General features: G+C 41.8%; 3 protein-coding genes across 4 annotated transcripts; all 3 read right to left on the reverse strand.

The window, feature by feature from the left end:
- Positions 1 to 641: 641 nt before the first annotated feature.
- LOC144635354 (uncharacterized) lies at positions 642 to 13,933 on the reverse strand. Its single transcript, XM_078494462.1, has 2 exons — positions 13,591 to 13,933; positions 642 to 1,439 (listed from the first exon to the last, which is right to left on the reverse strand). Exons 1-2 carry the CDS (start codon positions 13,640 to 13,642, stop codon positions 1,084 to 1,086), a joined length of 408 nt encoding a protein of 135 aa, XP_078350588.1. The 5' UTR covers positions 13,643 to 13,933; the 3' UTR covers positions 642 to 1,083.
- Positions 13,934 to 20,780: 6,847 nt separating this feature from the next.
- LOC144634714 (uncharacterized) lies at positions 20,781 to 25,080 on the reverse strand. 2 transcript variants are annotated; one of them, XM_078493751.1, is made up of 3 exons: positions 24,983 to 25,080; positions 22,280 to 22,542; positions 20,781 to 21,742 (listed from the first exon to the last, which is right to left on the reverse strand). In XM_078493751.1, the coding sequence occupies exons 1-3, from the start codon at positions 25,032 to 25,034 to the stop codon at positions 21,647 to 21,649; spliced, it is 411 nt and encodes a 136-aa protein (XP_078349877.1). In that variant the 5' UTR covers positions 25,035 to 25,080; the 3' UTR covers positions 20,781 to 21,646. The 2 variants fall into 2 exon arrangements, with proteins under 2 accessions (XP_078349877.1, XP_078349878.1); XM_078493752.1 differs by having other exon boundaries at positions 20,781 to 21,748; positions 22,275 to 22,542.
- A 693-nt stretch (positions 25,081 to 25,773) lies between these two features.
- LOC144635513 (melanocyte-stimulating hormone receptor-like) lies at positions 25,774 to 27,510 on the reverse strand. The gene has a single exon (XM_078494612.1). The coding sequence runs from the start codon at positions 27,508 to 27,510 to the stop codon at positions 26,566 to 26,568; it is 945 nt and encodes a 314-aa protein (XP_078350738.1). The 3' UTR covers positions 25,774 to 26,565.

Consider the following 27,510-nt stretch of genomic DNA (forward strand, 5'->3'; position numbering starts at 1 on the left):
GGGGTGCTAGGGAGAAGGGAGGTGGGTGTGGAGATGGAGGGGGGGAGTGAGGGTGGGGAGGGGACGAATTAGTGTTGGGTTTGTGGAGGAGGTTGGAAGTTGAGAGTGTTTGGTTTTCTATGTTTCGGAAGGGGTGAGAGGTTGTGGAAGGGGAGGGGGAGTGATTTTTTTTCGAGGTGTGGGGGGGGTAATTTTGTGGTTGAGGGTTTTGGGTTGTTTTGGGGGGGGATGAGTCTTAGGGAGATTTGTGTAGTGTGTGATGGGAGATAGTTGGGGTAGAGTGGGAGGTTGGAGAATGTGTGGGGGACAGTTAGGGGGTGGGATTGTTCAGGTGAGGGAGGGAGGGGGGAGGTGGTGGGAAGGGGGGAAGGGCGGAGGGGGGTGTTTGAGAGGGGCCGTTGGGTAGTTGGGAGGGGGAGAGATGGGGAGGACGGATGGGTGTGGAGAGAAGGAGGGAGGAGAGGGGTGGGGAGGGAGGGGGTGAGGAGTGGAGGGGGAGGGAGTAAGGAGAAATCGGGGAGAGGGGGAGGGGGGGAGGAGGAAGGGGGGGGTAGATGGGTGAGTTGAGGAGCCAGCGGGCCAGCCAGCGAAGAAGGCTGAAGAGGGATATTGTGGAAGGATCGGTTGCGCTCTCCTGCTTTGAACAAGCAGCAAAACTGGTATACACAATGACCAACAGTTTAAAAGCAAAGCACTATATATTTGCACACTGGTCGTTCTAAAGATCTTAATAATAATTAATGAACTATCTATACATACAGCAGGGCACTTAAGCTTTATGTTGATAGGGCCGTACCTAGGATTTTTTGTCTGCGGGGGCAAGTTTTCCCGGCGGGGGCAACTGGTTTTTTTAAGTTTAGTTTTTCTTTTTTTCTTAAGTTTTCCTTGTTTTTTTGTTTTGTTCTTTTAGTTTTCCTGGCGGGGGCAACTGCCCCCCTGTCCCCCCCCCCCCCCCGCTAGGTACGGCCCTGGTTGAGATATTACTTTAGGTGGCTTTATATATCTCCGGATTATAGTCGATTATACTACAAGAAAACACTCGTTCAACTCTCATTTGACCCTACGTGGATAAACTAAAGTCAGTCAAGTGAAAGTAATGGTTTGAATCACACCAACAACAATGCAGACGATGAAAAGGTACGGACTGAAGAACACACCAAGGCTAGCCAAGTTGCAAGCGCTTTCGTGGCAGCAGGCGACAGCACATTCGTAGCCTTCTTTTTTTAGTTTGTCGCAAGCTTTCTCCAGTTTATCGCACAGTCTCTCGTTGGAGCATCCGTTGTGAACAATTGGATCGTAATCATCTGTCTTCTGCCAAACTCTCATGCATCTGTCTGTATTTCCTCCACAAACACGCAAGCTTCCATGGTTTAATTTCAGGGCATTCTTGTTACAAACGCGCTGATGGCCATCACATTGGTAGCAAGAAATACTGTTACCTGTTGGCAAACAATGCAATATACGGCATCGTTTCACCAAGGTTCACTACAACGATCAATTTCTTACGGGTTCGTTGATAATTACACAAACAAGATATAAAATAAATAAAATTAAATAATTAAGTCGATTAAATAATTCTACGGCTCGAATATTACACCTTTCGGTCTGAAATTTGGCATGAAGTATCTCTGTATGACTCTTTATAACCCTACCTTTTTGTTTTGGATGAAAATTTTTCGAGTGCCGAGAAATTAGCAATTCTGTTCAACGTGCCCATACATTGCTCTGTAAAAATTAAATAAATGCCATTAAATAATTCTACGGCTCGAATATTGCACCTTTCAGTCTTAAATTTGGCATGAAGTATCTCTGTATGACTCTTTATAACCCTACCTTTTTGTTTTGGATGAAAATTTTTCGAGTGCCGAGAAATTAGCAATTCTGTTCAACATGCCCATACATTGCTCTGTAAAAATTAAATAAATGCCATTAAATAATTCTACGGCTCGAATATTACACCTTTCAGTCTAAAATTTGGCATGAAGTATCTCTGTTTGACTCTTAATAACCCTACATTTTTGTTTTTGATAAAAATCTTTCAAGAGTTGAGAAATTTGCGATTCTATGATGTTCCTATACATTGCTCTGTAATTATGTAAATCATCTTTGTGATTAAATAATTCTACGGTTCGAATATTGCACCTTTCAGTCTAAACTCTGGCATGAAGTATCTCTGTACGACTCTTAATAACCCTACATTTTTGTTTTTGATAAACATCTTTCAAGAGTTGAGAAATTTGCGATTCTATGATGTTCCTATACATTGCTCTGTAATTATGTAAATCATCTTTGTGATTAAATAATTCTACGGATCGAATATTGCACCTTTCAGTCTAAAATCTGGCATGAAGTTTCTCTGTACGACTCTTAATATCCCTACATTTTGGTTTTTGGTATGGGTCTTTCAAGAGTCAAGAAATTAGCAATTCTGTGCAACGTGCCCATACATTGCTCTGTAATTGCATATATTTCAACCATTGGCTGCGCTTGAATATTATTGCGACATGCAGAGCAGAAATTGGGAGGAAATTCTCTCTGTACGACAAGCTAAAACAAAGCGATTTTTTCGGGTTTTGTTTAATCATAACCGAGTAGTTAAACATGTTTTTTTTTTTTTGCCAAGCGCGTCCAATATAATATTCAAATATACAAAATAAAATAGTCTGTACCATGCAAAGTTACGATAGCTCAGTTGGTAGAGAAAACTTCTATAGAAGTTGTGTATGCCTTGGTCGTTGGTTCAAATGCAAACGGATGCTATAATTATTTTTTTCTCATTTTTTTTAAAGTGAGTATGCCGTTTTATTTTAAATTTAGAGGTTGAACAAACGCAACAGTAAATTTTGATATTTCAGTATGTTGAGTTCGAACGCCGGCTATTTCAGATAGAATTGGAACGCTTGTAGTGTAGGAAAAAAAAACACCACCGAGAAATCAAGCTGTTATGCCCCAGGTAAAACTAATTTTTTGCAGTGTTTCTGTCGTTAATAAACCGGACTTTTGGCTGCCTAGGCTCCCAAGCCATTGCGAAAAACTGTTCACAACAAGAAAAACCCGCAACATTTGTGAAATGGAAAAAATACAATTAAGTGTGTTCCTAGTCACATTTTTCGTTGCTGAAAAAGTAAGGCTTTTGTATGATTAACACACAACAAGACTTCAAAATCTCGCCAGCCATTCAGAAAAATTGTTGACAACAAAGCAATTTCGCTAATTAACGGCTTTATTCAACTAAATAGAGCGCTTAAATGCAAATAAAAATCACGCCAAGATGCTTCTGGTGCAATGCAACGGGTTGGATTTAGTTTTGGATTATCAAGAACTAATGATTCTTGGTAAGTACCTCCCATCAAATATTTCATATGTTCGAAGGCAGAACTTTCATATCGCGAAGTTAATTTTTATGTTTCGGTGCTGTAAAGCTGGTTTCCATGTGAAACTTCCGATTTGTGCGATTGCTAGATTCACTGAAAGAAATACTTGAGCGAACGAAGCAGTCAGATGAAAACAATTATTTAGTGATCATAATAGCGATCGTTGTCGCAAGGATCGTTGCACTGTCGTTGTAGTTTTATCTCGTCAATCTTAGATCGCTGTAGTTCTATTTCGTCAATCGTAGTTCGTTGAGATCATATGGAGATCATGTTACTCACCAGCGATCGAAGAACGTTGTGATGCGAAATACAAAACGACTTAGTGCTATTTTTGGGCGATCTCAACGATCGTATGGAAACTGATATTCGTTACAGTGTCAACTTCGCAATAATTGTATAGATTGTAACGATCATAGGGAACCAGCCGCCCCGAAAATCCAGATTAGTAGTAATTTACTTAAATATTTGGGCCTAAGTATGCCAATCGCTTTCACTTGGAAATTATAATTGGCAGGTTTTCATATTAGTTGTAAATATAATCAGTGGGCTGTATGGTTTACCGCTGGGGGATAGGGGGAGGTAGGCCGGTCATAGGCCGGGAATTTTAACTAAGATGAGACTTTCTGTTCAAACGCCTAACCCCAGGGTATTTGTGTCACAGTATGAACTACACGTCACTATCATTTTTGAAATAATGCAATTAATTTTTTTTGGGGGCCTATTAGCTGGTGAATTTGGGTTCAAGTGATGACGAGATCCAAACTCCAACAGCAATGTGCTTCATGCGGACATTTTGTTCATGTAGCGAAGAACATTTGTCCTATGTGCCAGAATTCTACAGGACTTAGCAAGCGTGATACGAAAACGGCAGATGTGTCAAATTGTGGGAAACGTGTCAGGGGACGTCCGAAGGGGACAACAAGGGCTGATGGGTACAAAGTTAGTAAGGGAAGACCGAAAGGGACTACCAAAACGACAGCATTCCAAATGAGTTCCGTACAAAGAGAGGTGTCAAGTTGTGGGAAACGTGTCAGGGGACGTCCGAAGGGGACAACAAGGGCTGCTGGGTACAAAGTTAGCAAGGGAAGGCCAAGGATAACACCACTAAAGGTCCGTCGCAACGCTTGTCTGGGAAGGCCTAGAGAAACTACCAAGGGTGCCGGATTTGACGTAAGTACAGGGAGAAACAAGGGGACCACACAACAAGCCGGTTTCAGGGTCAGCACGGGAAGGGTACCAGATGAGAGCCATGACATAAGTTTTACAAACGGCGTGGACCTCCAATTGCAATGGGATGTATCACCTGAAACGTTAAACGTAAATGGCGATCTCTTAAAAAATTGCTCGAGGTACTTGGTGATGCAGAGCCGATTCGATCGAAAGCCACTTGCCAAGGCGTTATGTTGGCAGTGTGGTCGCATTTTGTGGCACACGGTTGACAACGCCCATACATTTCTTATTGAGCCTCCTGTAACATTTCCACCAGCCGAGGCTTACCTAGACGCCCTTCCAGTGGAAGAACGTAAGCAGTTGTCCTTCAAACATAAAAACGGAAAATGGTATTCTTGCTCTCATTGTACAACGAAAAATGTACCGACTGAAATGCATGTTGGAGATGTATTTTTGTACGATCAGTCAGATACTCCGACCCCAAAAGATCCTGCCGAGTGGAACATGAAGCTGCCAGAAGAGATCTTGGCCTTACGTAATCTGTATGAAATTGGTCAGGTAGCACTCTGTGGGCTTTTCTCTACCACCGTCAAAGATGCAGATCCATCAGCTTTTTATCACATGCCAGGCGAAATCAATGCTCTCCATAAGCTGGATAGGCATTATTATGGATTGTTCGGCTTTTATGCTATAAACGAGGAAGCTATCAAGACCTTGGATTCCAATAAAGACAGTGCTTCTCGGATACATCACGCCCTTCGTTGGTTTCGAAACAACAACCACCTGTACAACTCGTTTTTTTCCAACTATGAGACACTGTTCCGTTTCAAGAAACCTGCCTTTATTAACCCAAGCCTTCTAGATGACCAGCATATCCCCCTTTCTCGGCTCCTACAAGACGAAGCTGTTGGCATGGCGTTCCCCTTAGACTCCTCATTCTTTGACCAGTACCCTTTAATGTTCGAAGATAAAAATGTAGCTGGAATGCAACACCCAAAGCCAGATTCTGCTATTCCTGAAGGCCAGTTGAGAGAATTCGTAACAGTTAAGTACGCAGAGCCTTTTCTTGAGCCAAAAACCATGCCTCATTTATACCCATGGGGATTCGGTGGCTTCCGTGCAGGCAGTGGAATGAGCTATTCAGAACACATAAAGATGCGCCTCTTTGATGTTAGACGGATATGGTCCTCAGACAAATTGTACCCATTTTTTAAGTATGACCATATGACCAAGATGCGGCTGAGATCTTATCACAGCAAGAAAGTTGTTCAGGTAAAATCTCTTCCAAAACCTCTTACTGCTACAGAAGTCAGAAAGGCCAAGGAAAAAGATCCTTACCAGCAATACGGCACTGATGTTCCCCGTTGTGTGCCTGGGTCTTCGCAGTATTGGCGGTCTTTTGGATTAGATCTAATGGGTCTGGTAGCACAACGAGGAATTCCCGATTTTTTTCTAACATTGACCGTATCTGACAACTGGCCACACACTCAGGTTACTATTCGTGATGGCTGGGGAGCCTGCCCTTCTTCATTGGAAGTAGAAAATCTTGCACAACAGTGGGAAAAACACCAAGGAGTTGGATGGCACCCTGACGTTTCTGTTATATCGGCTGAAAAAAGATTTTCCTTTCTCTGGGGTGTCCTGAGCAGACCCGAAGGTGGGCCTCTTGGCATAATTGAAGACTACGCCATAAAGAAGGAATACCAAAAGAGAGGTGCTGTTCACTGGCACATTGTTATTTGGGTTGAGCCCAGCACAGCGCCACCACACGCAGTTATGGCTGAAATGCCAAAGAGTTCAGAGGAAGAGAGTTTTATATTATCATACCTTCGCACAATGGTGCATAAGTTCCAAAGGCACAGCAAATGTTTACCGGAGCGTTGTTTGAAAGGAAGTTTTGGAAAGGTGCTGCGCAAGTGCAAGTTTGGCTTCCCATTTGCCATCCAAAAGAAAGAGCAGTTGGATAGTGATCTACTCCGCTACCTTTACATGCGACGCCACGAAGAAGATAAGTTGATAGTGCCATATAACCCAGAGATAATGGTTCTATGGGGCGCGTCGCATAATGTGCAGAGAGTAAGTAGACATGGTTTCGAGAAGTACCTTGCGAAGTATATCTCCAAGGCGGAACCCAGTACCAGAATTGACCTTCCCGAGAATGCCTCAGACCCAATGCGATATCTTCGCACCAGAGTAATTGGTGCAGTAGAAGCAATGGAAGTCTTGATGGGATTCCACCAGCACCAACTGAGTAGACCTGTTGTTTATCTTCCAACAGAACTTCGGCCTGCGCAGCGTATGCTGAAGAACTTGAGTGACATTCAGTTTCTGGAAGAAAATTCCACAGATGTCTACATGAAGACAAGACTTGAACATTATCAGCAAAGACCTTTACCTTTGAAAAACCTTACTTACCCCCAGTTCTTTAATTGGTGGCGGTCTGCCACATACATGGAGCAGTTAAAAGCAGAGGAAATGGAAAGGAAAGGAGTAACAACCGTACAACGATATCGAGGCGTTGATGATCTCGCCAAAGCAATAGAAGTTCGCGAGCGCAAAGAGCAGGCAGTAGCAACATTGGAGCAAAAATTGTCCGACGTCACTAAAAAAATATCAGGTGCCCTATTCAATGAGCTTGTAACGTATCTCTTAAGGAACGACTTTCCAGATGATCTCGTTAAGTCCACAGTTTCTTACCTTAATGGAAAAGGTATAGAGGGCGATCCTGCATACGTTCCTCCAACAGAAGAGTGTTTGCTAACGAAACAGGCAAAGCTTATTATTGAACAGTGTCACCTGGATGACGTAGATCTTCATAAAGATTTTCAGGCAGACAACTGGCTCCTTCCTTTATTAACACAAGAGCATATTTGTTCCATATTGACTGAGTTTGGTCCCGGAACTATGCTAAAAGACAGAGATGGAAAATATTGCATTCGACGTGGCAAGATGGCTGTTTCAAGATGGAGGTTCTTGAGTCCTGTTGGAGACAATCTTGAGTCATTCTATGAGCAGAAATTTCTTTTAAGTATACCTTTTACAGCTGAAGACCAGATTACGAAAAAACCACAAAAGTCCTGGTTGGAGCTTTGTGCCGAAACTGGACTGGTAAATGAAACAGAGGACTGTCTAAACAACCTCCGCTGTGCCATAGCAAGAGGGTTTGACATCAATGCGGTAAGAGATTTAGCTAAACTATTCGTGGACAACGGGTTCCTCAAGACAGACGATGTCGATGCTTTCATGTCCAATTTGCCGTTGGAAACCGAAGTGGAGCAGGATGAGCCAAGTGCCGAAGTTGCTGATAATCTTATCGGGGATGATGAAGATGATCTGGGTGATCTAGCAGCTTCAAAACGACCTGCCTTTCAATATGACCCTAGCAAGTTTACTTGTTCTCAAGCACGAGCGTACGAATGGATAAAAAGGACCCTGGATAGTGGCGATCGATTGCTTTGCGTCATCGTTGGCCCAGGAGGAACGGGCAAAACTTTTCTTCTTAATGCTATTGAAGAACTTTTGAAAGGTCGATCCCTTGTCGCAGCTAAGCTTGCCCCAAGTGGAGTGGCAGCTCATATCATTGGTGGGACAACGGTACATTATTTTTTCAAGCTTGATACAGAGCTACAAACGTCCCTTGAATTTGGTACAGTGTTTGCTGACCGCGTCCGACTTACGGACGTCCTTATCATTGACGAGTTCTCGATGTTGGATTTGTACTTGTTCCGCTCCATAGAAGGATTGTGCCGCAAGTTTGGAAAGCATGGGCCAACCACGCACCTTTGGGGAGGAAGGCATGTCGTACTTCTGGGAGATCCAGCTCAAATCCCACCAGTAAGCCAGAAGGACATTTTTGGCACTGAACTGTGGAGGATGTTTTAAGAAGGAATACTGTGTCTCCGTGAAGTTGTACGAACAGACGAGTCACTCCTTCAGAGCACTCTCGCCAAACTACGACTCGGCATATGTGACCAAGAGGTGGAGGAAGTTCTTCGTAGCAGGTTGTCTTCCGTTGACATCGACCAACTTGATCTTCAAGAGAGTGTAGTAATTTGTTCGCGACGTGAGGAGTGCAATGAAGTCAACAAGAGATGTCTTGCTCGCATTCCCGGGGATTCCAAATGTTATAGTGCAAATGACACAGACCACCACGGTAATCCGCTCCGAGATCCCGACTTGCAACACCTGTCGAGGACCAGAGAGCGCCTGCCAGACAAAGTCATTCTTAAAGTTGGATGTAGGGTCGTCTTGCGAAGGAACATTAACTTCGAAGAAGGATGGATCAATGGCACACTCGCAGTGGTAACATCAATGACTGATCAATGTGTCATTCTTCGACAGATTTCAAATAACAACAGACGAATGCCACTCACCCGCTTTAGACAGAGAATCAGCATCCCAGGTGCCTCATATAGCATCCTTAGAATGCAATTTCCTTTAGAGCTTGCCTATGCTGTTACAGTTCACCGAGTGCAAGGTCTAACAGTCCGCAAGGCCATCGTTATGCTGAATAAAAATTTCTTCGAGTCAGGTTAGGCGTACGTGGCATTAAGTCGTGTGCGGTCCCTGAATGATTTAACTTTATGGCAGTTTGAGCCCTCAGCTGTGATTCTCCATCAGTTTTATAAAGATCTTCTGCAATGGATTGATTACAAGGATGCCATTAGACCAGAACGTCCAGCATTCCAAGTTCCTTATCCTAAAAGACCAGACAATATAAGTAATGCCTGCCTGCAGGCGAAGAAACGTGACTGTGCATCCACCACAGAAACCAAGTTGCCACAAAAGAGCACCAAACGTCGACCAAAACGCCTGAAAAAAGAACGAAAGGATGGCATCACACCAAAACGACCTACAGCAAACCTTCCTTCTGTGCAACCATCTGAGAACGTAAAAGATACTCCCGTTGAGATAAAGAATGGTGATCCTGTATGCACAACTCAAAAAAGACCCTTAACTAGGCGCCGTAAACATCAGTCTAAACAATACAAGGAAATCAAAGAAGAATCAAAGCCGCGTCCCACACGACAGAGGTCGGAGAACTCTTCTCATGCCTTCGAACAAACAGCATGGAAATCTAACGTTCTTGGAACACTTAAAGATTTGCTTCCGCATTCAAAGATTCTACCGCCAAAGAGTAAGAGCAATACCAACTATCCACCACTTAACAGTTCCACCTACAGGCGATTGGCTGTTGAGATGTTGGCGTACGACAAGCAAATTGATATCATTGCTGGTGATGGGAACTGCTTCTTTCGGTGCATTTCCAAAGCAATTACTGGAACTGAAGCGTATCATTCTTACTTCAGAGAAGCGATTTGCGTGGTCGAAGAACAGCAATCGGACGTCTTCTGTCAACATGTTGATGGACCTCTTGCCGCACACATTAATAACATGAGAAGGCCGGGCGTTTGGGCCACAACCACAGAAATCTTCGCCGCTGCCAATATTTTGCACGCCTCGATTTATGTTTATTCAGAATTTGGTAACAGATGGGTTTGGCAAAGACATGCTCCACTCCGTGGAAATGAAACAGATTTCTGCGTGTGCCTTTGTAATACAAACAGAGTTCATTTCGACTTGGCGATTCCCCTCCCTGGACGAGAAGATGTACCACCTTTACAGGGGCAACAAATTGAAAGATTAACACATTCCCAAGTTCTTGAATGAAGAAAAAGACGTCACCTTGTACTCCATGACCATCTTACATTGAGCGTGTCGTGGTACGATTGCAGCTATACCAGACTTGGTGGCTTTTCTTTGTTCCGTGCTTCGAAATTTCTAGTTGTGTCGAGCGCCTTGTGTTTTCCTTCACCCATCGCATTCTTAGGGAAGTCGGGAAAGTAATTCACCCGACTTAACATTGCCATCTCTTCGTCTTGTTCAAATTGTGTTGTTTTTCTTTCATTCGTTTTTTTTTCATTTTTTAAGCGTCCTTCGTTCTACTTAAACCTGATTTCCTCTATTCTATTGACGAGAATCTACTTTATTAACCGTGAGTGTTTTGCATTCGTCTCACTTGCTCTAAAGACGCACATGTAACTATATTCAGTGCGTGCGAGTAAAAGTTTCGCTAATTTAATTGTCTAAAAGTTAAGTGTGGGAGCAAAAGTCTCACTTATTTATTTGTCTAAAAGATTAATGTGCGAGCAAAAGTCTCGCTTATTTATTTCTCTAAAAGTTAAGTGTGCGAGCAAAAGTCTCGCTAATTTATTTGTCTAAAAGTTAAGTGCGCGAGCAAAAGTCTCGCTAATTTATTTGTCTACAAGTTAAGTGCGCGAGCAAAAGTCTCGCTAATTTAAACGTGACTTAAAGTAGAATACGCGAGCAAAAGTCTTATCAACTTAGTTATCTAAAATTTTAGTGCTCGAGAAAAAGTCTCATTTACTTAGTTATATAAAAGGTGAATGTGAGACGAGAAGGACGCATTTGCTGTGGTTAGAAAAATGGAATGTGGTGTAGGACCACCACCGTGCATTTTTACAGAAGTGCACTCTTCCATATCTAACGTTCACACTGGTGCACATCTCATTTATCTTCCTAAACGGGTTTTGTGTCCAGTTTGGTATTAGACTAGTCTTTTGTATGCAATTCATGTGGCAAGCAGGCCTAGGGTTCAACGTGTTTGTCTCTTCCAGAAAAAGAAGTATTGCTCTTGTCTACCATTTAACTTAATATGTGGCGTGCATGTTATTTTTCTTACTGGATGCAAGGTTTTGGAGAGAGCAATAACGGTGAAACAAGATTTAAGAACGTCATTACCCACCACGAAAATCACAAACACGGTATTGCACTTATCTTGTTTGTGCGGTTGCCCCTAGATAAATAAATAAATAACAAATAAATAAATAAATTACCTTAAATAAGAAACGGTGAGGATTAACGTTATAAGCTTGTAGGGCCGTGTATTGCGATCGAATTGGAATTTGGAAGCGTTTTTTTGTGAAGGGAGGAAAGCCGGAGAACCCGGAGAAAAACCATTCGGAGCAAGGACGAGAACCGACGACAAAATCAATCCACATACGAAGCTGAGTCTGGCAATCGAACCCGAGTCACATTGGTGAGAGGCAAGTGCTCTCAGCACTGGGTCATCCCTACTCCCCCATGGGGGAGGTATTTTCGCAACAATTCGCTGGTATCCATTTCTACTCCCGACTAGAGAATGGGGCCGAGGCTCTGTCAGAGGTGTCTAGCTCCGTCTAGCTTATCAACTATTCATGTTATTTTGAAGCTAGTTATTGCTTACCCCTAAAATTATCGAGGGGGTATTCCCTGTATATTGTCTCACATTGCTTCGCGTTAGAGTACATTGTCTACATTGAAAAAACGCGCGAAACTAGTACAAATATGTCACGAAATTTGTACTTCACGAGACCGGTTAAACAGGTTTCGTGAAGTCCTTATTCCTGTGACAGCACAAAAGATTCAAAAGAATGGTGGAGTTAGCATGTTGGAAAAGAAAACGTCGGATAATAAATCTTTTATTGGACGTCTTAGCGTGTTCTATCGCTGTACATTTAGGTTACATTTTCATACACACTCATGATGTCCAACGCACGGCGTCACAGGATAGGTTTTCGGGCCGTTTTGGCAGGGCTAACAAGGGGCAAGAGAAGGCACTTGCTTGCTTAGTTGGGAAAATAATCTCCATGGCCAGTTGAACAATAGTGTTTTTTTCAAGAAATTTCTCATGAAAAATGTTCAAGAAAGAATTTTAGAGCTTCTAGTTCTCCAAATTTTCTTTAGGGTATGTCCCCAGAACCTTCTATCAAGATCTTGCCTCATCTATGCCAAAGGGCTGGTTACGAACCTGATTTTGGACTGGAATGGGGCCGGTATGTTCATTTATGGCTTTCTATATAGTTGGGTATGGTTTATAAAAGAAATTTTTTTCCAGTTAACATCGGGGATTATGCAAATTGCAGGAATTTATAAGCCGCAGGGATTATGCATCAGAAATGAAGTGTGCATCTGAAGAATTTATGGTTTATTCTCTCAAACCGAACCGATCCTCGTAAGCAGTGCAAGAGAGGGTTGTGTCTTGCCCAAGGAAGACGAAAGTTTCATCACACTTATAAACAATTAGACACCACGTCACACCACACTTCCTAGTGATATGCTTGTGATATCCTAGCTTCCAACCCCAGTTCAACACCGATTTCGCATCGCATTGTTCTATTGCAAGAGAAAGAGCTTTCTTTTAAAATTGAAAATGCAACAACTGACCCATCTTGCAAGTGCTTGTCACGCTTTATACAAGGGGCGATTTACAAAATATTTCTTTCGCTTGCCAGGTCGCTGCAAAGGCGAATTTGATACTTATGCGAGTATTTACTGTATTTACTCCTTGTTTGCAAAATCATGGCCAATACAGCAACGAGAACTTTAAAGATGATTAGTAATTTCTCAAACAAACGGTGCCGAATTTTGTGATAACAGTTGTATATCTTCTATACTCCCTGATGTCTGATAAGTTGCAATCGACCTCTTTGCCAAGTCTAGTGGTTGATTTTTGACACAGAGGTTAATTTTTGTCTGGCAATATGAAACCCATAAAAATGAACACAAAACTCGTCAAATCGGACGAATACAGCACACTTTACAAGAATCTTATATTCATATTAAACTTCTGCATCAATTTTAAGAGGAGAAACCTCATGTCATCGTTTGATTGTGTTCCTGGATTGTTATGATGTATGAAAAGGTCTAAATCGTGACACAAAATATTGTTTAATAGCATGAAGGCTTGTAAAGGTAGAGGATATTTTGCGAATGTAGCCGCCTTTCTGGCTAAGCAACTCGGAAAAGGTTTCTTACCATGAAAATAGTGCAACACTGAAGTTTTGTTCAGATGTTAGTTATCGCCCTCAAGTAAATTATAGGACGTTCATTTTTGTGTGTACCGAAAATACCTATTTCACTATAGTGATATCGATATATCCTGGTGAGGGACACGCGGGGATAAAGCCCTATCTATTCAGTTATATACTGTCCTGTAGCTTTTAGTTTTATTTGGATTGGTGCTAAAAAGAGAAAATTGGCTTACCAGTGTTAATGATTGAAAACGTCACGGCCAAATTCAGCAAGAGATGCTTCATGTTGGCTTGTAGGTTTGGTTGAAACACTTCCGTGTCAATGATTCCTTCCACTTCTAAATTTGTTCTCGTTCCCAGAGCCCCTTTGTGCCTTTTAGCCGGTAAAGCCTAAGCACGAGATTCCCAATCTCGTCCCCAGAGAGACCCCAGGGATTCCCTACCGGCTAAAAGAGACGATGAACTTTTGGGATAAAAATTTACTCGAATACGCTAGAACTAGTTACAACATTGTACCCGGCATAAAAACAGCAACAATGGCATTTACAACGAAATAACTCAATAATAGAGGTTCCAGAATAGTTATGGAGTATTCATAATTTTCCTACGCGTTTTGGTTCGGACAGTAAGACCGTCTTGAACAGGTGAGCTGCCATTGTAAAACGACTTGGTCGGTTTTCTTTGGCTGCGCGACCGACTCGTTCTCCTCCGTCGCGCGTGCATGCGCGAAAGAGCTCTGGGGTCGAGAATGAGAAGTGCGGCATAGCAGTGCAGTGCCGGGCAACCGAGTGTGCGCAGTAGCATTCAAATGGCTGCTAAGGGCTTAGTAAATAGTAGAAAAATTTTCATTGTCATGCTGCACCTCTATGGCACACGCGGGATACTAAGATATGGGGCGAAAATAATTTCCGCGCATGCGAAGAAGTGCAGCATGCTGGAGGTTTCCGTCGCTGAGGGGAGGAGGGAGGGACAAAAAAGGAGTCCTCTAAAGAAACCTTTCGGGGCATGAACGCAAATGAGAACGATCTCAAGTCGGGAGGGCGTATAAATACTAAAATAAATACCCAGAGGAATAACGAATGTCTCAAGAGTGGAAATGTGCTAATTTATGTAGCGCGTGAGGCCATTTTGGTGCGAACATACCAATGAAAATAGTAGAAAAATTTTCATTGTCATGCTGCACCTCTATGGCACACGCGGGATACTAAGATATGGGGCGAAAATAATTTCTTACCCAAGCACAAATCGCTGCTGATAGGCCAACATACCCCGAAAAAACCCACATTCCTCCCAATCTCAGACGCTCAACTCTTGAAAGGTGTTGTTTTATTATCAATACATCAAGGGAACGCGAGGGATAACCCCTCAAGATTATTACGAGCACGGAACTCAGCCCCTAGCGATTCTGCGTGACAAACATTATTCGTCCCTTTGACTGAGCCTTGAGCGAGAAGAGAAGCTGGAAGAGACAGATCCATGACTTTCGGTACTTGGGAATAATATTGTGCTGTTTGAATGCTTTTCCAACCGACTTGTCTAGCTACTTGATCATCTGACGCCCCAAGAAGGGACAGGGTTATGGAACAGCCACTCCTAAAACTGTGCATAGTTTCACCCTCATTAATATTAAGAGTCGTAAGGTGGAGGCGCAGACGGTTAGCTACAGTTGATCCCGCGAAAGGCTTGGAAGATACGCCGCCCTTCGGTTCGGTAGCGCGGAACAAAAAGCCTTCTCGAAGATTGATGTTCATAAGATCAGCCAACTTGACGTACGTGGAGAGATTTATGACGGGGCAAACCACACCGTCATGGGGACATGCTTTAACAGCGAAAACATTAGAGTCTTTTCCGCGGAGCGTTTTTCCAAACTTGTGATGAAACAATAAACCTTGCTTATCAGGGAGTAGGAGAACCTCTTTAGTATAAACATGACCAAGATCAGAAGCTCTGTCACCAGAGTAGAAATCCAGACAGAAGAAAGCTAAATCACGACTGACGATGTATCTTTCCAGCGGGGATATAGATGGTAAAAATGCTCGGTTGCGAAGATAAGTACACAGTTTAATGAACTTGTCGAAGAAAAATGGCACGGCTTGGCGAGGAGAAACCCTTGCTTTTGCTTGTTCCTCGGAGATGGAGGTCAGGTATTCTTTGACGGACGGATGAGCTGCAGGGTTAACAGGGGATATCCCCGACCAATCGCCTGATCGGCCAATGGAATTAAAAATGGAACGCAATTTTCCAATCGTGCTATCAACCGTACCAGCGGCCAATCTGGAGGGGCAGCTACATTTCTGTTTGGAATGAGAGCCGAACTTAGGACAGCTTGGTGTGTGAATCTTGGTCTTCCCCTTAGAATCTTTCCACACGAGAAATCTAATGACGTCTCTTGGGGAGGCAGAGGTAAGGGTCTTGGGGCTTGGAAGGGAGGACAGAAAGGACTCTAGTTCTAACTGCAACCTGCACTTCTGTTTTTCATAAGGTTTGGCAGCTCTGACTGATTGAAGTGAGGAGATTCTCCGATCGATGGCAGGCAGATCAAGGGAAACTCTGGAGGTACTAGTAGAACACGAAATTGGAGCGGCTTGATACCCACAATATTGGCAGAAGTTAAAGCCAAAGTCATTGGCGTAACAGCAATCAGGGCACAAGGAGGCAGGTTTCCAAATGCGTGGAACACTTGCGAAGGACTAAGGAGAGGTGAAAGAAATGCAAAGACGAATGGACTTAAATGCTTTTATAAACCAATACAAAACAAACAACAACTGAACAATACACAGCAAACAACTGAATGGATTGCCAAGATGCTGGGCTCAGCATGCATTCCCGATCTAAGGGAATGCGGGAAGGAGAATCAGCTGGATTTTCTTGAGAAGGGACAAAGTGTAAGATGACGTGCAAATTAGCAGATAACGTCAAGTGGAAGACTTCTTTAAGAATGTTGTTAATGTGGGAATTGCGAGAACCATCTTTTTTCCAGCAAGCAATCAGGGGAGCACTATCCACAAAGCAATCAACCCTAGCGTTTGAGATGAGATGAGCCACTCTTCGCAAAACAAACAAGAGAGCCAGAGCTTCCTTAACAACGATGGGAATATCAATCTCAGTAAGTTCCCAGTGACCATTAAATTTTTGTTGAGGTTGGCCAGGCAAGCGCAGGACACCGCCCCAACCAGAGCCTGAAGCATCAGAGAAAGCATTTAATTGGAAATGTTTCTCATCTTTCCATGGCAAGAAACCGGACCAGGAATCCAGGAAACGCCAGTGTTCAAACTCTTTCCTTAAGTCGTGTGAAACAGGGATTGCTCTTGGCGACTTGAGTGCCTTTGACATAGCGTGACAGGCCACGCGAGAATATAACCTGGCGGCAGGGACGACGAGAGTGAATGAATTTATCTTGCCAACAAACTTCTGCAGGGATTTCAGAGATACCGTCTTGTGGCTAAGTAAATCCTCTCTGAGGGAAGCAAATTTAACTTTCTTATCGAGGGGCATCAAAAACGCGGTTTTAATAGAGTCAATGACATAACCAAGAAAGATCGGCGTTTGTGTAGGGATAAGGGACGACTTTTTAAGGCCAATAAAGTAGCCGAGATCGATGAGGATGTAACAAGCGATATAAAGGGCTGCTTGAGCGCGTTGAAAATCAGACCAAGAACAGAGAGGGACGTTTTGCTGAATTTGAAGTTGCCCAAAATGACGGTCGTCGATATATTGGGAACACGGGACACCATGAGAACGAATGTAGCTGGTAGCGATCAAACCGATAGAATGATACAGGTACGCACTAGCTTTCCATCCAAAGGGGAGTGTGTTGAAAACAAAATACCAGCCATTCCACTGTAGGCCAAAGTAGGTCCTGCTATCTGCTGTGAGTCGGACATGGTCATAGCCACTTTTATCATCGCAAGTTGTTTGATAATCCTCCTTGTGTACATAACGAGGGAGGTCAGTGATGAGATCCAAAGAGAAAGGGAGATCTTTGATCCAAAGATTTAGGAATCTCTCATCATGGCACATACGGGGTTTAGATGGTTCGACGGTTATTGGCATGACCAAGTAGGGTGGTGATACTTCTCCTTCTTTACCCCAGACTGACAGGGATCCATTGGCTACCCTTTCTAGAATAGTTTCCGAGATAAACTCGGAAAAGTCTTGACAACTTCTACTGTTTGGAAAATAGGCACTGGGAGGTGAAGGGCTGTGATAAAATCGACCTTGGAAAGAACCCTTAAACTCGACGAAAAACTCTCTTACATCCACACCAAACTCCAAGAAATGCCGAACTGCTGGGGGAATCATGAAGAATCGCAGACCAAATAGGAAGTCAACGATGGATGAATCCCGGGATAAAAAACGAGGGGTCGCGAAAACGGAGCAAATCTGGTGAAGCGTGGACCTTTCCGGAAGCCACCATCTGGATGGACGGGAGTGGACCGGCCCAGTTGGAGGGCTCCCCTTTCTTTCCAATTGCACCAAATAGGAGTAGATCTAACAGATTCTTGGGTATTTTTAAACAAGAGATAAAACGGCTGTGACGACGCCTGAGCGAGCAAGGTGAAAAGAAAAAACGGGAAGTAAATGACCACGAAAACAAATAAATGTGGAAAAGGGGAGCCACCAACCAGGCCGATCCAGGGACCCCGTCATAGACAGAGTATCGGGTATTGTTTAGAAAACCCGTCCCAGATCGACCAAATTGATAGCGGAAGAAACCAAAAGCGAAAAAAAAAAAAAAAAAAAAAAAAATTAAAAATACAAAAATACAATACATTTCAGCCAAGACCATCAATATTTATTGCAAAAGAAAGAAACTCTACAAGAGTTTAATTATTAGGACAAAATCGAGCAATATGGCCCCTCTGGCGACAATTGAAGCAGGTTGGCTGCAGCGGACGCGGACCATACCGGGAATTAGGAGGCCTGCGGGAAAAATCTGGCCTCGGTGCCTGTGGAGCGACATAAGGCCGATTGTACCAAGGCGACCCAGGAGGACGCAAGGACTTTTGGATGGCTTTAGCAACTTCAATGTCTTCCTTGTCTCCCACCAACTTCAACAAGATGCTTTGGAACTGCGGGTTGCCGAGGAGGGGACGGCACTGGCGGAGAATAGTACTGAAACGCTTTGTCTTATCATCAGCTTTGTCACGGGCCAAGTCAACAAGTGTTTCCAATCCCGCGAGTGCTTTATAGGGATCAAACACGGCACGCGGCTTAGAAAGCTCTTGTTGCAGGGAAAGGAGGGCCGCCGCGACAGAGCCAGTCGCGGTGTTTCTCTTAAGCTCTAAAAGTTCGTTCTGTAACTCTCGTACAGTCATCTCAGGCTAAGAAAAGGATAAAAATTAATTAAAGGCGGGTGAGTAAAACAAAGTTAACCCACAAGAAAACATAGACCATAATTGAACATTTTACAATAGTAATGAAAACAGACGGCGCTGCACGCGTAACTCTGCAGAAATTTTCTTGATGAATTACAACAAAACTATAGCAAGAACAAGAGCAGCAAATAGGTAAACGTGGAATAAATAAGTCGGCCATTAACACGCCGGACAACAAAATACTCCTTGTACATTTCCTTGTGATAAACTTTATCACCTTGGAAAATAACGCGCTAACTACGAAGTGGCAAGGCCCGACAGCAAGTAACGTGCGAGAAAAATATAACAAAAAAGAATATAAACAAATAGTCCACAATACAAACAACACGTAGTGAGACCGGACAAATTTCCCAAAGGATAAAATACATTGTGCAAAATATAATACAAACAATGACAACTACCAGAGGTGGCAAACGCCGGCCAGGAAATTAATCATTCAACCAGAAAAATTATTGCGCCATTTTATCGCAAAACGGGACATACGCAGAGAAAAAATAGCTCAAAGGCGACGCGACGCGAAACTTTCGAGACTTGGGCAACATGTAAAACAAGTCTGATTTGCCAAAACAGTGACGCCAAAACACCTGGATGATAGGCGACGCCTCCTTGGGGACGCGCGCGGCAAGAAAACAATAGAAAAAAGGCGGCACATCACAAAAACTAATTTGAAAGTTGACGAACGACACCAAAAGAAGACCGAAAACAAGACATGCAGAATAGACATTTGTTAATATGAAAACAAACTGGAGAGGCGACACACGCCATAAAACCTACTTGAAAGGCGAAAAATGCAAAGAAAGCTAGCTTGAAAACAAAACAAGCGAAAAAGGCTTTAAAAAGGCGAAAAACGCGATGAAAACTAACCTAAGGAACGACACCCTATAAAACCATATTCGACGGAGGCACACGCATAAAAACTAGCCTGAATTAAGGACGACATACGCCATGAAAACTAACTAGAAGGCGACACACGCCATAAAAACTAGCTAGAAGGCGAGAAATGCCATGAGAACAGATTTGAAGGCGACACACGCAAGAAAACTATATTTAGGTGACACAGGCCATGAAACTAACTTGAAGGCGACACACGCCATAAAACTAACTTGAAGGCGACACACGCCATGAAACAAACTTGAAGGCGACACACGCCAAAAAACAAACTTGAAGGCGACACACGCCAAAAAACAAACTTGAAGGCGACACACGCCATAAAACTAACTTGAAGGCGACACACGCCATAAAACTAACTTAAAGGCGACACACGCCATAAAACTAGCTTGAAGGCGACACACGCCATGAAATACTGAATTTGTAGGCGACACACGCCGTAAATGTAAACTAGAAGGCGACACACGCCTAGAAAGTAGAAAGCCACGGAAAACAAGCTTTCCTTTTGCTACAAAATTTAACAAAACCATACAGCAAAGCAGCCAACAACGATATGAAGAAAAACGAAACCAGCTTACCTCTTCGGCGGGTGGAGCAGGATTTTCGCCAGCAGCACGAGCAACAGGAGCTTCGGCAACAACGGCAGCAGGAGCTTCTGCCGCGGCGGGCACAACAGGACGAGCGGCTTCCAAAACGTCCGCGGGAATAGGTACAGGAACTTCGGCCATGAAGGTAATTAAATTGCTCAGCGACGGAAACGTTCGAGTGAGAAGCAAAAAAGGAGTCCTCTAAAGAAACCTTTCGGGGCATGAACGCAAATGAGAACGATCTCAAGTCGGGAGGGCGTATAAATACTAAAATAAATACCCAGAGGAATAACGAATGTCTCAAGAGTGGAAATGTGCTAATTTATGTAGCGCGTGAGGCCATTTTGGTGCGAACATACCAATGAAAATAGCAATAATAATAGTAAATAGCTTGACGTTCTTTGTTAAGTTTACATTTTTTTGGTTCTGACCATGCAAAACATAATATCTATCTAAGCAACTAACCAATAAAACGTCTCTGTTACGTAACTTATGCAAAGTGTTTTAAGATTGTGTACAGTTGTTAACATTCCAACACTGATTTGCATCTTGCTTGCTCCTTTGAAGTTTGCCGAGCTTCATACCATTTTTCTGTGCTCTATTAACAATGCTAAAGGGAAAGGTAAAACGGTGATAATGGCTACCGGTCCGGCAAAAGAGAGTTACCTTGTCTCAACGACAAGGTAACACTGGCACGATTTAAAGATCTGTTTTAAAGTTGAGATCTTGAAGCTAGAAATTGTTCGGCGCGCGTAAACAACGTAATAACTCGCCTTATTTTTTACAACTGGTTTACTTTATACTGATAGCGACTATTTATCACTTCTGCAAAATTATCTTCAGTGTCGTCTTCTTGAATGACATTTAATTTTAGTGACCTAAAAGCCACAAATCTGGAAATTATTACTGTATTTACATCCAAGTTTTTGAAGAGAAATCATATTTCACTTTGAAATCAGATCAGAGTTAAATTACTATTGAGTAAGATTATCTCAACAATCAAATAAGTAACATCCATACTGACCATACTAGCATTCAGATTGTTACATTTACAGAACGAAATCTCCGGCTAATAGTCGATGACACTCTCGTCGACTTTTATAAGTTCCCAATCGACAGTATGTGGCTAATTAACAATAATTATTAGTCCCGTACGGGTCAATAGCCCATAAGGCGAAGCCGAATAGGCTATTGACCCGTGGCCCTTAAGGGCGAAGGGTCTAATTTTTTTAGTATCACCCAGCTAGTCGGACAGAAAAAGCAATAAAGTTAGCAAATGCAAGTTAAAAAAACATTTATTTCGAAATAAAGCGAAAGAAAGCGTCACGCTCGATTGCTACTCGATGGCTATTACTAATAGTCCTCTAGTGTTGTAGCCAATCAAAATGCAGGATTTGCAATAGCCCACTAGTTGGGTGATACTAAACTGAAGTTAGTCAAGTGAATTGAAGGGTTTGAATCACACCAACAACAATGCAGACGATGAAAAGGTACGGACTGAAGAACACATCGAGGCTTGCCAAGTGGCAAGCCTCTCCGTAGGCTTTTATAGATTGTGCTCCTAAAAGTGGCATATTATTCTACTAGCAGTGCTCAAAATTTTGCCAAATTATGCAAAAATTATGCCAGAATTACCAAATTATGCTTCTGATTTCCGAAATTATGCTCACAAAATGACGTAGATTCTATACATAGAGGTGCGCAATAACGACACCAAATTATGATGTTTTTTAAATAAACTGTTGTTGTAAATTTATTTGTGTTTATGGCAGTTTATCACGGCCGTCAGCTGTCCAAATTAGCTGCTCGCATCTCTAAACCGTTTGTAAAATGCCTCCAACGACTTAACAATCACAATTGTATAGCTAAAACACGCATTGCAAGAACAAACTACCTAAATTTCATTTATTTCTGTAGAAAGTACACCATATTTACTACATTTTATGAATTTATGCTCCAAAAAGTGCTAAAAATTGCTAATTATGCCGTGGCAGTGCTCGTTTCACAAATTATGCTTTTTAGCTCCAATTATGCCAAAAATTATGCTAGCACAATCTATAAAAGCCTACCTCTCCGTGGCAGCAGGCGACAGCACATTCATACCCTTCCTTTTCGAGTTGTTTGCAGGCTTTCTCCAGTTTATCGCACAGTCTCTCGTTGGAGCATATGTTTTGAACATACGGCTCATAATCATCTGTTTTCTGCCACACTCTCATACATCTGTCTGTATTCCCTCCACAAACACGCAAGTACCTGTCGTGGTGTAATATCAAGGCGTTCTTGTTACAAACGCTTTCAAGGCCCTCACAGTTGTAACATGAGATACTGCTACCTGCGAGTAATAAAGAAATGCAAGTCAACTTTATTACTTTTCTCCCTTGGTTGCAACTTTCAGAGCCCTTTCTTCAGAGCCTTTTCTTTCTTTATGACGTAGTACCCCCTTAATATATAAGTATGTCGCACCAAAGGGTATGGTTGTTGGCCCGTTTTGGTCTAAACAAGAGCGAATTTAGGATTTCTCTCACTGAGAAAAATCAATGCTGAATGCTGAATATTAAGTCGAAACATCTTCAGATCTTCCTCGGCAATCTTCATAAATTTTCGGATAATTCCGGAAAATGTTCCGAAAGACTCGTATGACCTTAAAGGAGCAAAGTCGCCAAGTAATTTTTTTTAAGTCATTTTTCTGATTACTTTAAAATTGAAGGAAACCTCAAAATGATAGTCGTCTAACATAGAAAAACAACAAAGAAGTTAAAGACAAAAATAACCAATGATAGTTTCGAATGATAAAGATTAAGATTACGATCGACAAACAGTTCTTTCAAAGGCACTGAAAGAAGGACAAGGACAAAACTCAAGTAAATTTTCCATGTGAAAAAGCGACATGTCCAATCAGCTTCGAGTATAACTTGCTTAACATGTAAAAAATAGATCAGCATCCACAGTAGAACGACTGACCAATCAGAGCGCGAGAATTCAATTTTTTCCAATGAACGGTAAGTTTGCTCTCGACGGCAGTTTATGTTTCGAGAACATGGCTACCCTTTGTTCCTTTACAAAACTTTGTCTTTAGAAACTTTATGGAAGAGTAAGCCAACAGAAACACGCTGAACAAAACCTAAAAAATAAAGAAAGTGATATTATAATAATAAAAACCATTTTTTAAGAGCGGAGCAAAGATAAGTGAAAGCGAAGACGAGACTTTCTTCGGAAGTTACAACGCATATTCGGAGTTTCTAAGAATACTGTTTAAGAATTCTTGGAAACACCATGGCAAAGTAAACGATTGCATTTTTGTATTAACATTTACGTCGTAATTATTGTTTTATTTACCGACTCCTTTTCGCAATTTTTTTCAAAATTCTCCAGCGCTTTTAGTTTATTCGCTTGTGACGACGTTTCCTCAATGCGATACCAAAAGTTTTGCTTCAAAAAAGGCAATATGTTTAGAAGATTTTGGCGCCAGTACTTTTTCTTTTGAGGTTTTATAATAGGAAATTTCGTTTACAAAGCGATGTGCATTTTGCAGCTTTGTTTTAACTCCTAGATAAAATTCAGTACACTTTCTCTGAAGCAATCTATATGTCCCTTAACCCAATCCCCTTCCTTCCAGTGCCTTTTTCAATTAGCAATTTCGCATCACAGTCTTTTACTGAGAGAGAAGAAACTTTGATTAGAAATTATAGATGCGAAAAATGGCCCGTTCTGCGAATGCTTCTCACTCTGTAAACAAGGATCGATTTACGAAATAATAACCTTGCTTGTTATGATGGTCAAGTAAAGTATTATTCTTATTAAACTTCGGCCGTAAAAACGCGGCCAACGTAACAAGGAGACTGTGAATAAGTTTGTGACAGTTGTATACCTTTTTTATTCGCTGATTTCCGCGAGCAACTTCTTCGCCATGTCTAGTGGTTTTGCTGGCACAGAGATTTATCTCGCAAAACTTCCTCTGGCTGTGTTTAACGAATCTCGTCAAAGCAGACCAATACGACACTTTTTTGTATCCATATATATGTATCCATATATCTGTATTAATTTTAAGAAGAGAAACCATCTTATGGCATCATTTTGTTGTTTTCAGTAGTAATGTATTTAAGGACCGTATATTAAAGTCAAGTCGTGGCGCAAAATATAAGAAGTGAATAGCTTGCAAATCTATCTGTTTCAGTCACATAGCAACTAGCGAAGTATTCCGCACTAAGAAAACGGTGCAGCACTAAAATTTATTCTTCATTTACCTCTAAATGTTAGTTGTCGCCATCATGGAAAATGTTTGACATTCAGTAGATTGTGTCTGCATCGAAAATACCTAAATCACTATGGTGATATATACTAGTTATGCAACGCTTTCGAGTGGTATACTATGGAATATCCCACGAGTGACTTGTATTTTCTCGGTATACACACGAGCCTTTAGGCGAGTGTGTATACGAAGAAAATACAAGTGACAAGTGGGATATTCCATAGTTCATCACGAGGAAGTGTTGTGTAACTATTTTATACCATGCCATAGAAAATACGCTTACTAAATTTCATCGAGAATAAGATCGCAGCGCACGATGAGAAGGTTGGGTTGAATACCGTCGAATATACAACGGCTTTCCTGTATTCTTATTGGCTTTATTTTCTATGGCATGGTATAAATCTTAGTACGGTACACGGAGAAAAAACCTTTTCAGATCATATTCACTGTATAGTAGTCATGCAGTGTCCTACAGCTTTTAAGTGTTATTCAATTCGGCGCTAAAATGAGAAAATTGGCTTACCAGCGTTAATGATTGAAAAAATCACGACCAAATTCAGTAGGAGACGCTTCATGTTGGCTTCTTGCTTTCGCTGAAACACTTCCGTGTCAATGATTCTCGTTCCCAGAGCCTATTTGTGTCTTTTGGCCGGTGAAGCCTAAGCACGAGATTCCCAACCTCGTCCCCAGGGATTTCCTTCCAGCAAAGAGAGACGATGGCTCTGGGGATAATAATGTACTCAAGTACGCTAGACAAAATGAACAAGTAGTCACAACGATGTACCCGGCATTAAAACAACAGTCACAACAAGGAAGGTATTTACAACGCCTATTGAGAATTTTCAAACGCGTTTTGCTCAGGACAGTGGGAAAATTTTGGAAAACAGCGAATGCCTTGTTTCGCAATTACATTTGCAATCTGGTTGAGCAGTAAAATTTCTAACTACTTTTGAACTTCTTCTAAATAAATACATGAGGCGTTACATGGTTGGCGAAATCACCCAACTACAAATTTCACAATACAATCCATACAACAGTTTTTTGACTCCTTTCTTGGCGGGAAACGGTTTGTAAACAAGAGGTTGTTTTTCAGATGTTAATTCAATCTATACAACAGGTTTTTACGAATCCTTTCTTGGCGGGAAACAGGTATTACCACTCAGGGATATTAATACCACGGTTGCTTCCGAGAACGAAATTCGTGGCAACTTCAGAACCACCATCGACTTCAAATTGGGCACGCGTCTAACCGAACACCTGGAACCAAGGACTCAGTGTCAACAACTTATATTAGATGCTGCTTTATTTGGCAATACAACGACTAAACGTGCCATCAAAAATGATCTAGAACGTTTTGTTAACTTATTAAACAAACAGTTTAATAGACAACATGTCGTTTAATACAGCAGGTGAAAATCTTACTTAATTAAAATACTTCCTGTGTATAACAGAATTTCTGCAACATTCACTGGAATCAGAAATGAGTAATTTATAATACTGAAAATAGATCCACATTACTTTCGTATTACAGAGACTTGAAGGCCATTAAAAAGATCTGGAAATTTCTGTTTAGTTACTGAAAAAGGGCTCCAATACTGCAGATGATATTCTTACTTTATGTTTTATTTCCTGTGTGCTAGAAATGACTCCAGTGTTAGCCTTGGTATAAACTACTCACAGGGGAATTTAAAGAAACGATTTCAACGTTCTAAGGGTTCCCAACAGAAGGTGCGGAACTGACACAACTAGGACAACAATTTACAAGAGTTTAAAAAATTTGAAACACTGTTTACCAGTACAATATCCTGCGTATTACATAGACCTTAAATTGTTAGCGCATACCAAAGAAAACAACAGAATATTTTCTTCAGTAACACTTTCTAGCGGGCTTTCTTTCTGCGTGTTGTAACATATAGCCATGGAAATGGTGGCGTCCAAACAAACAAAATTTTCGCCTCTCCTTTATCATTCGGAAATTTCATTTGTAACGATATCAGTACTTAAATAATTTTTGTTAAACTAAGGTACCAATTTTCATTAAATAACGTTCTTTATTTTGTTAGCTCTACTTTGTTAGAAAAAGTAAATGTATAAATCGACAATGAACTAACTCGATAAACAGCAAAGTGCGTCTCTAATTGTCTGCTTTACTGCTTGTTTTACTTCGCTGATCTTCCAGCAGTAAAGAAACGGGTTTAACGACGAGTTTAAGAACACAAAAGTTGTTGCTATACTCCAGGCAAGGACGTTTGATGAAGATAGGTTACTATAAGCGAAAGCTCCAATAATACCATATGGTGAATAACACGCAACAAATGTCAACTGCACCCACAGTGCACTGGACACTGCCTTTCTGTATCGCGCTATGTTCAGTGGAATTGCTTGGTTCGGTTGTTGTTGTTGTTGAACATGATCTTGAACTTGAGCCTGATGATGCCGAAGGGTAAGAAAAATCTTTAAATACGAGAAGATTGAGGTTACAACACAAAATAAAATATTCATATGACCATACCAGATGGTTATTTGGTGATTTGCAAGATACGATATTGAAGCGACAGATGAAACAACCCAAAAGGTAGCTACAGTCACATATGTTCGCTTCAAAGTTACAACTTGCCTGTATCTCAGCCCCAACGACAGAGCGAGAAGTCTGTCCACGCTTATTGCAGTCAGTGTAAGCAAAGTCACGGAACATAGCATATAGCCTACTACGTAACACGTGGCCAGTGCATGGCGGCAAAGATTCCATTTTTCGTGAGCCATGGATATCAGATAGGTAACATAAACAGGCTCTACAATAAGACCAACACAGAGATCAGTTGTTGCAAGACAACGATACAACAATTTGGACGGCGGATGAAGAGAAGTCTCCTTTCGAAGGGCCACTAGGATCAGAGCATTGCCAAGAAATGCAGTTATGGATAGGAAAATGTCGAATGCCGAAATGTATATTAAGTGCTCGTGTATTCCGTTTGTCACACTGGCTGTACAAATCAGTTGTTCAAGTTTTCCAATCTGTTTTCCACCTCCAGTAAAGTTTGATATCAACAT

The sequence above is a fragment of the Oculina patagonica genome, chromosome 13 (genome assembly GCF_052425735.1).
Source record: "Oculina patagonica isolate OP01 chromosome 13, crgOcupat, whole genome shotgun sequence".
NCBI classification, from domain to species: Eukaryota; Metazoa; Cnidaria; class Anthozoa; order Scleractinia; family Oculinidae; genus Oculina; species Oculina patagonica.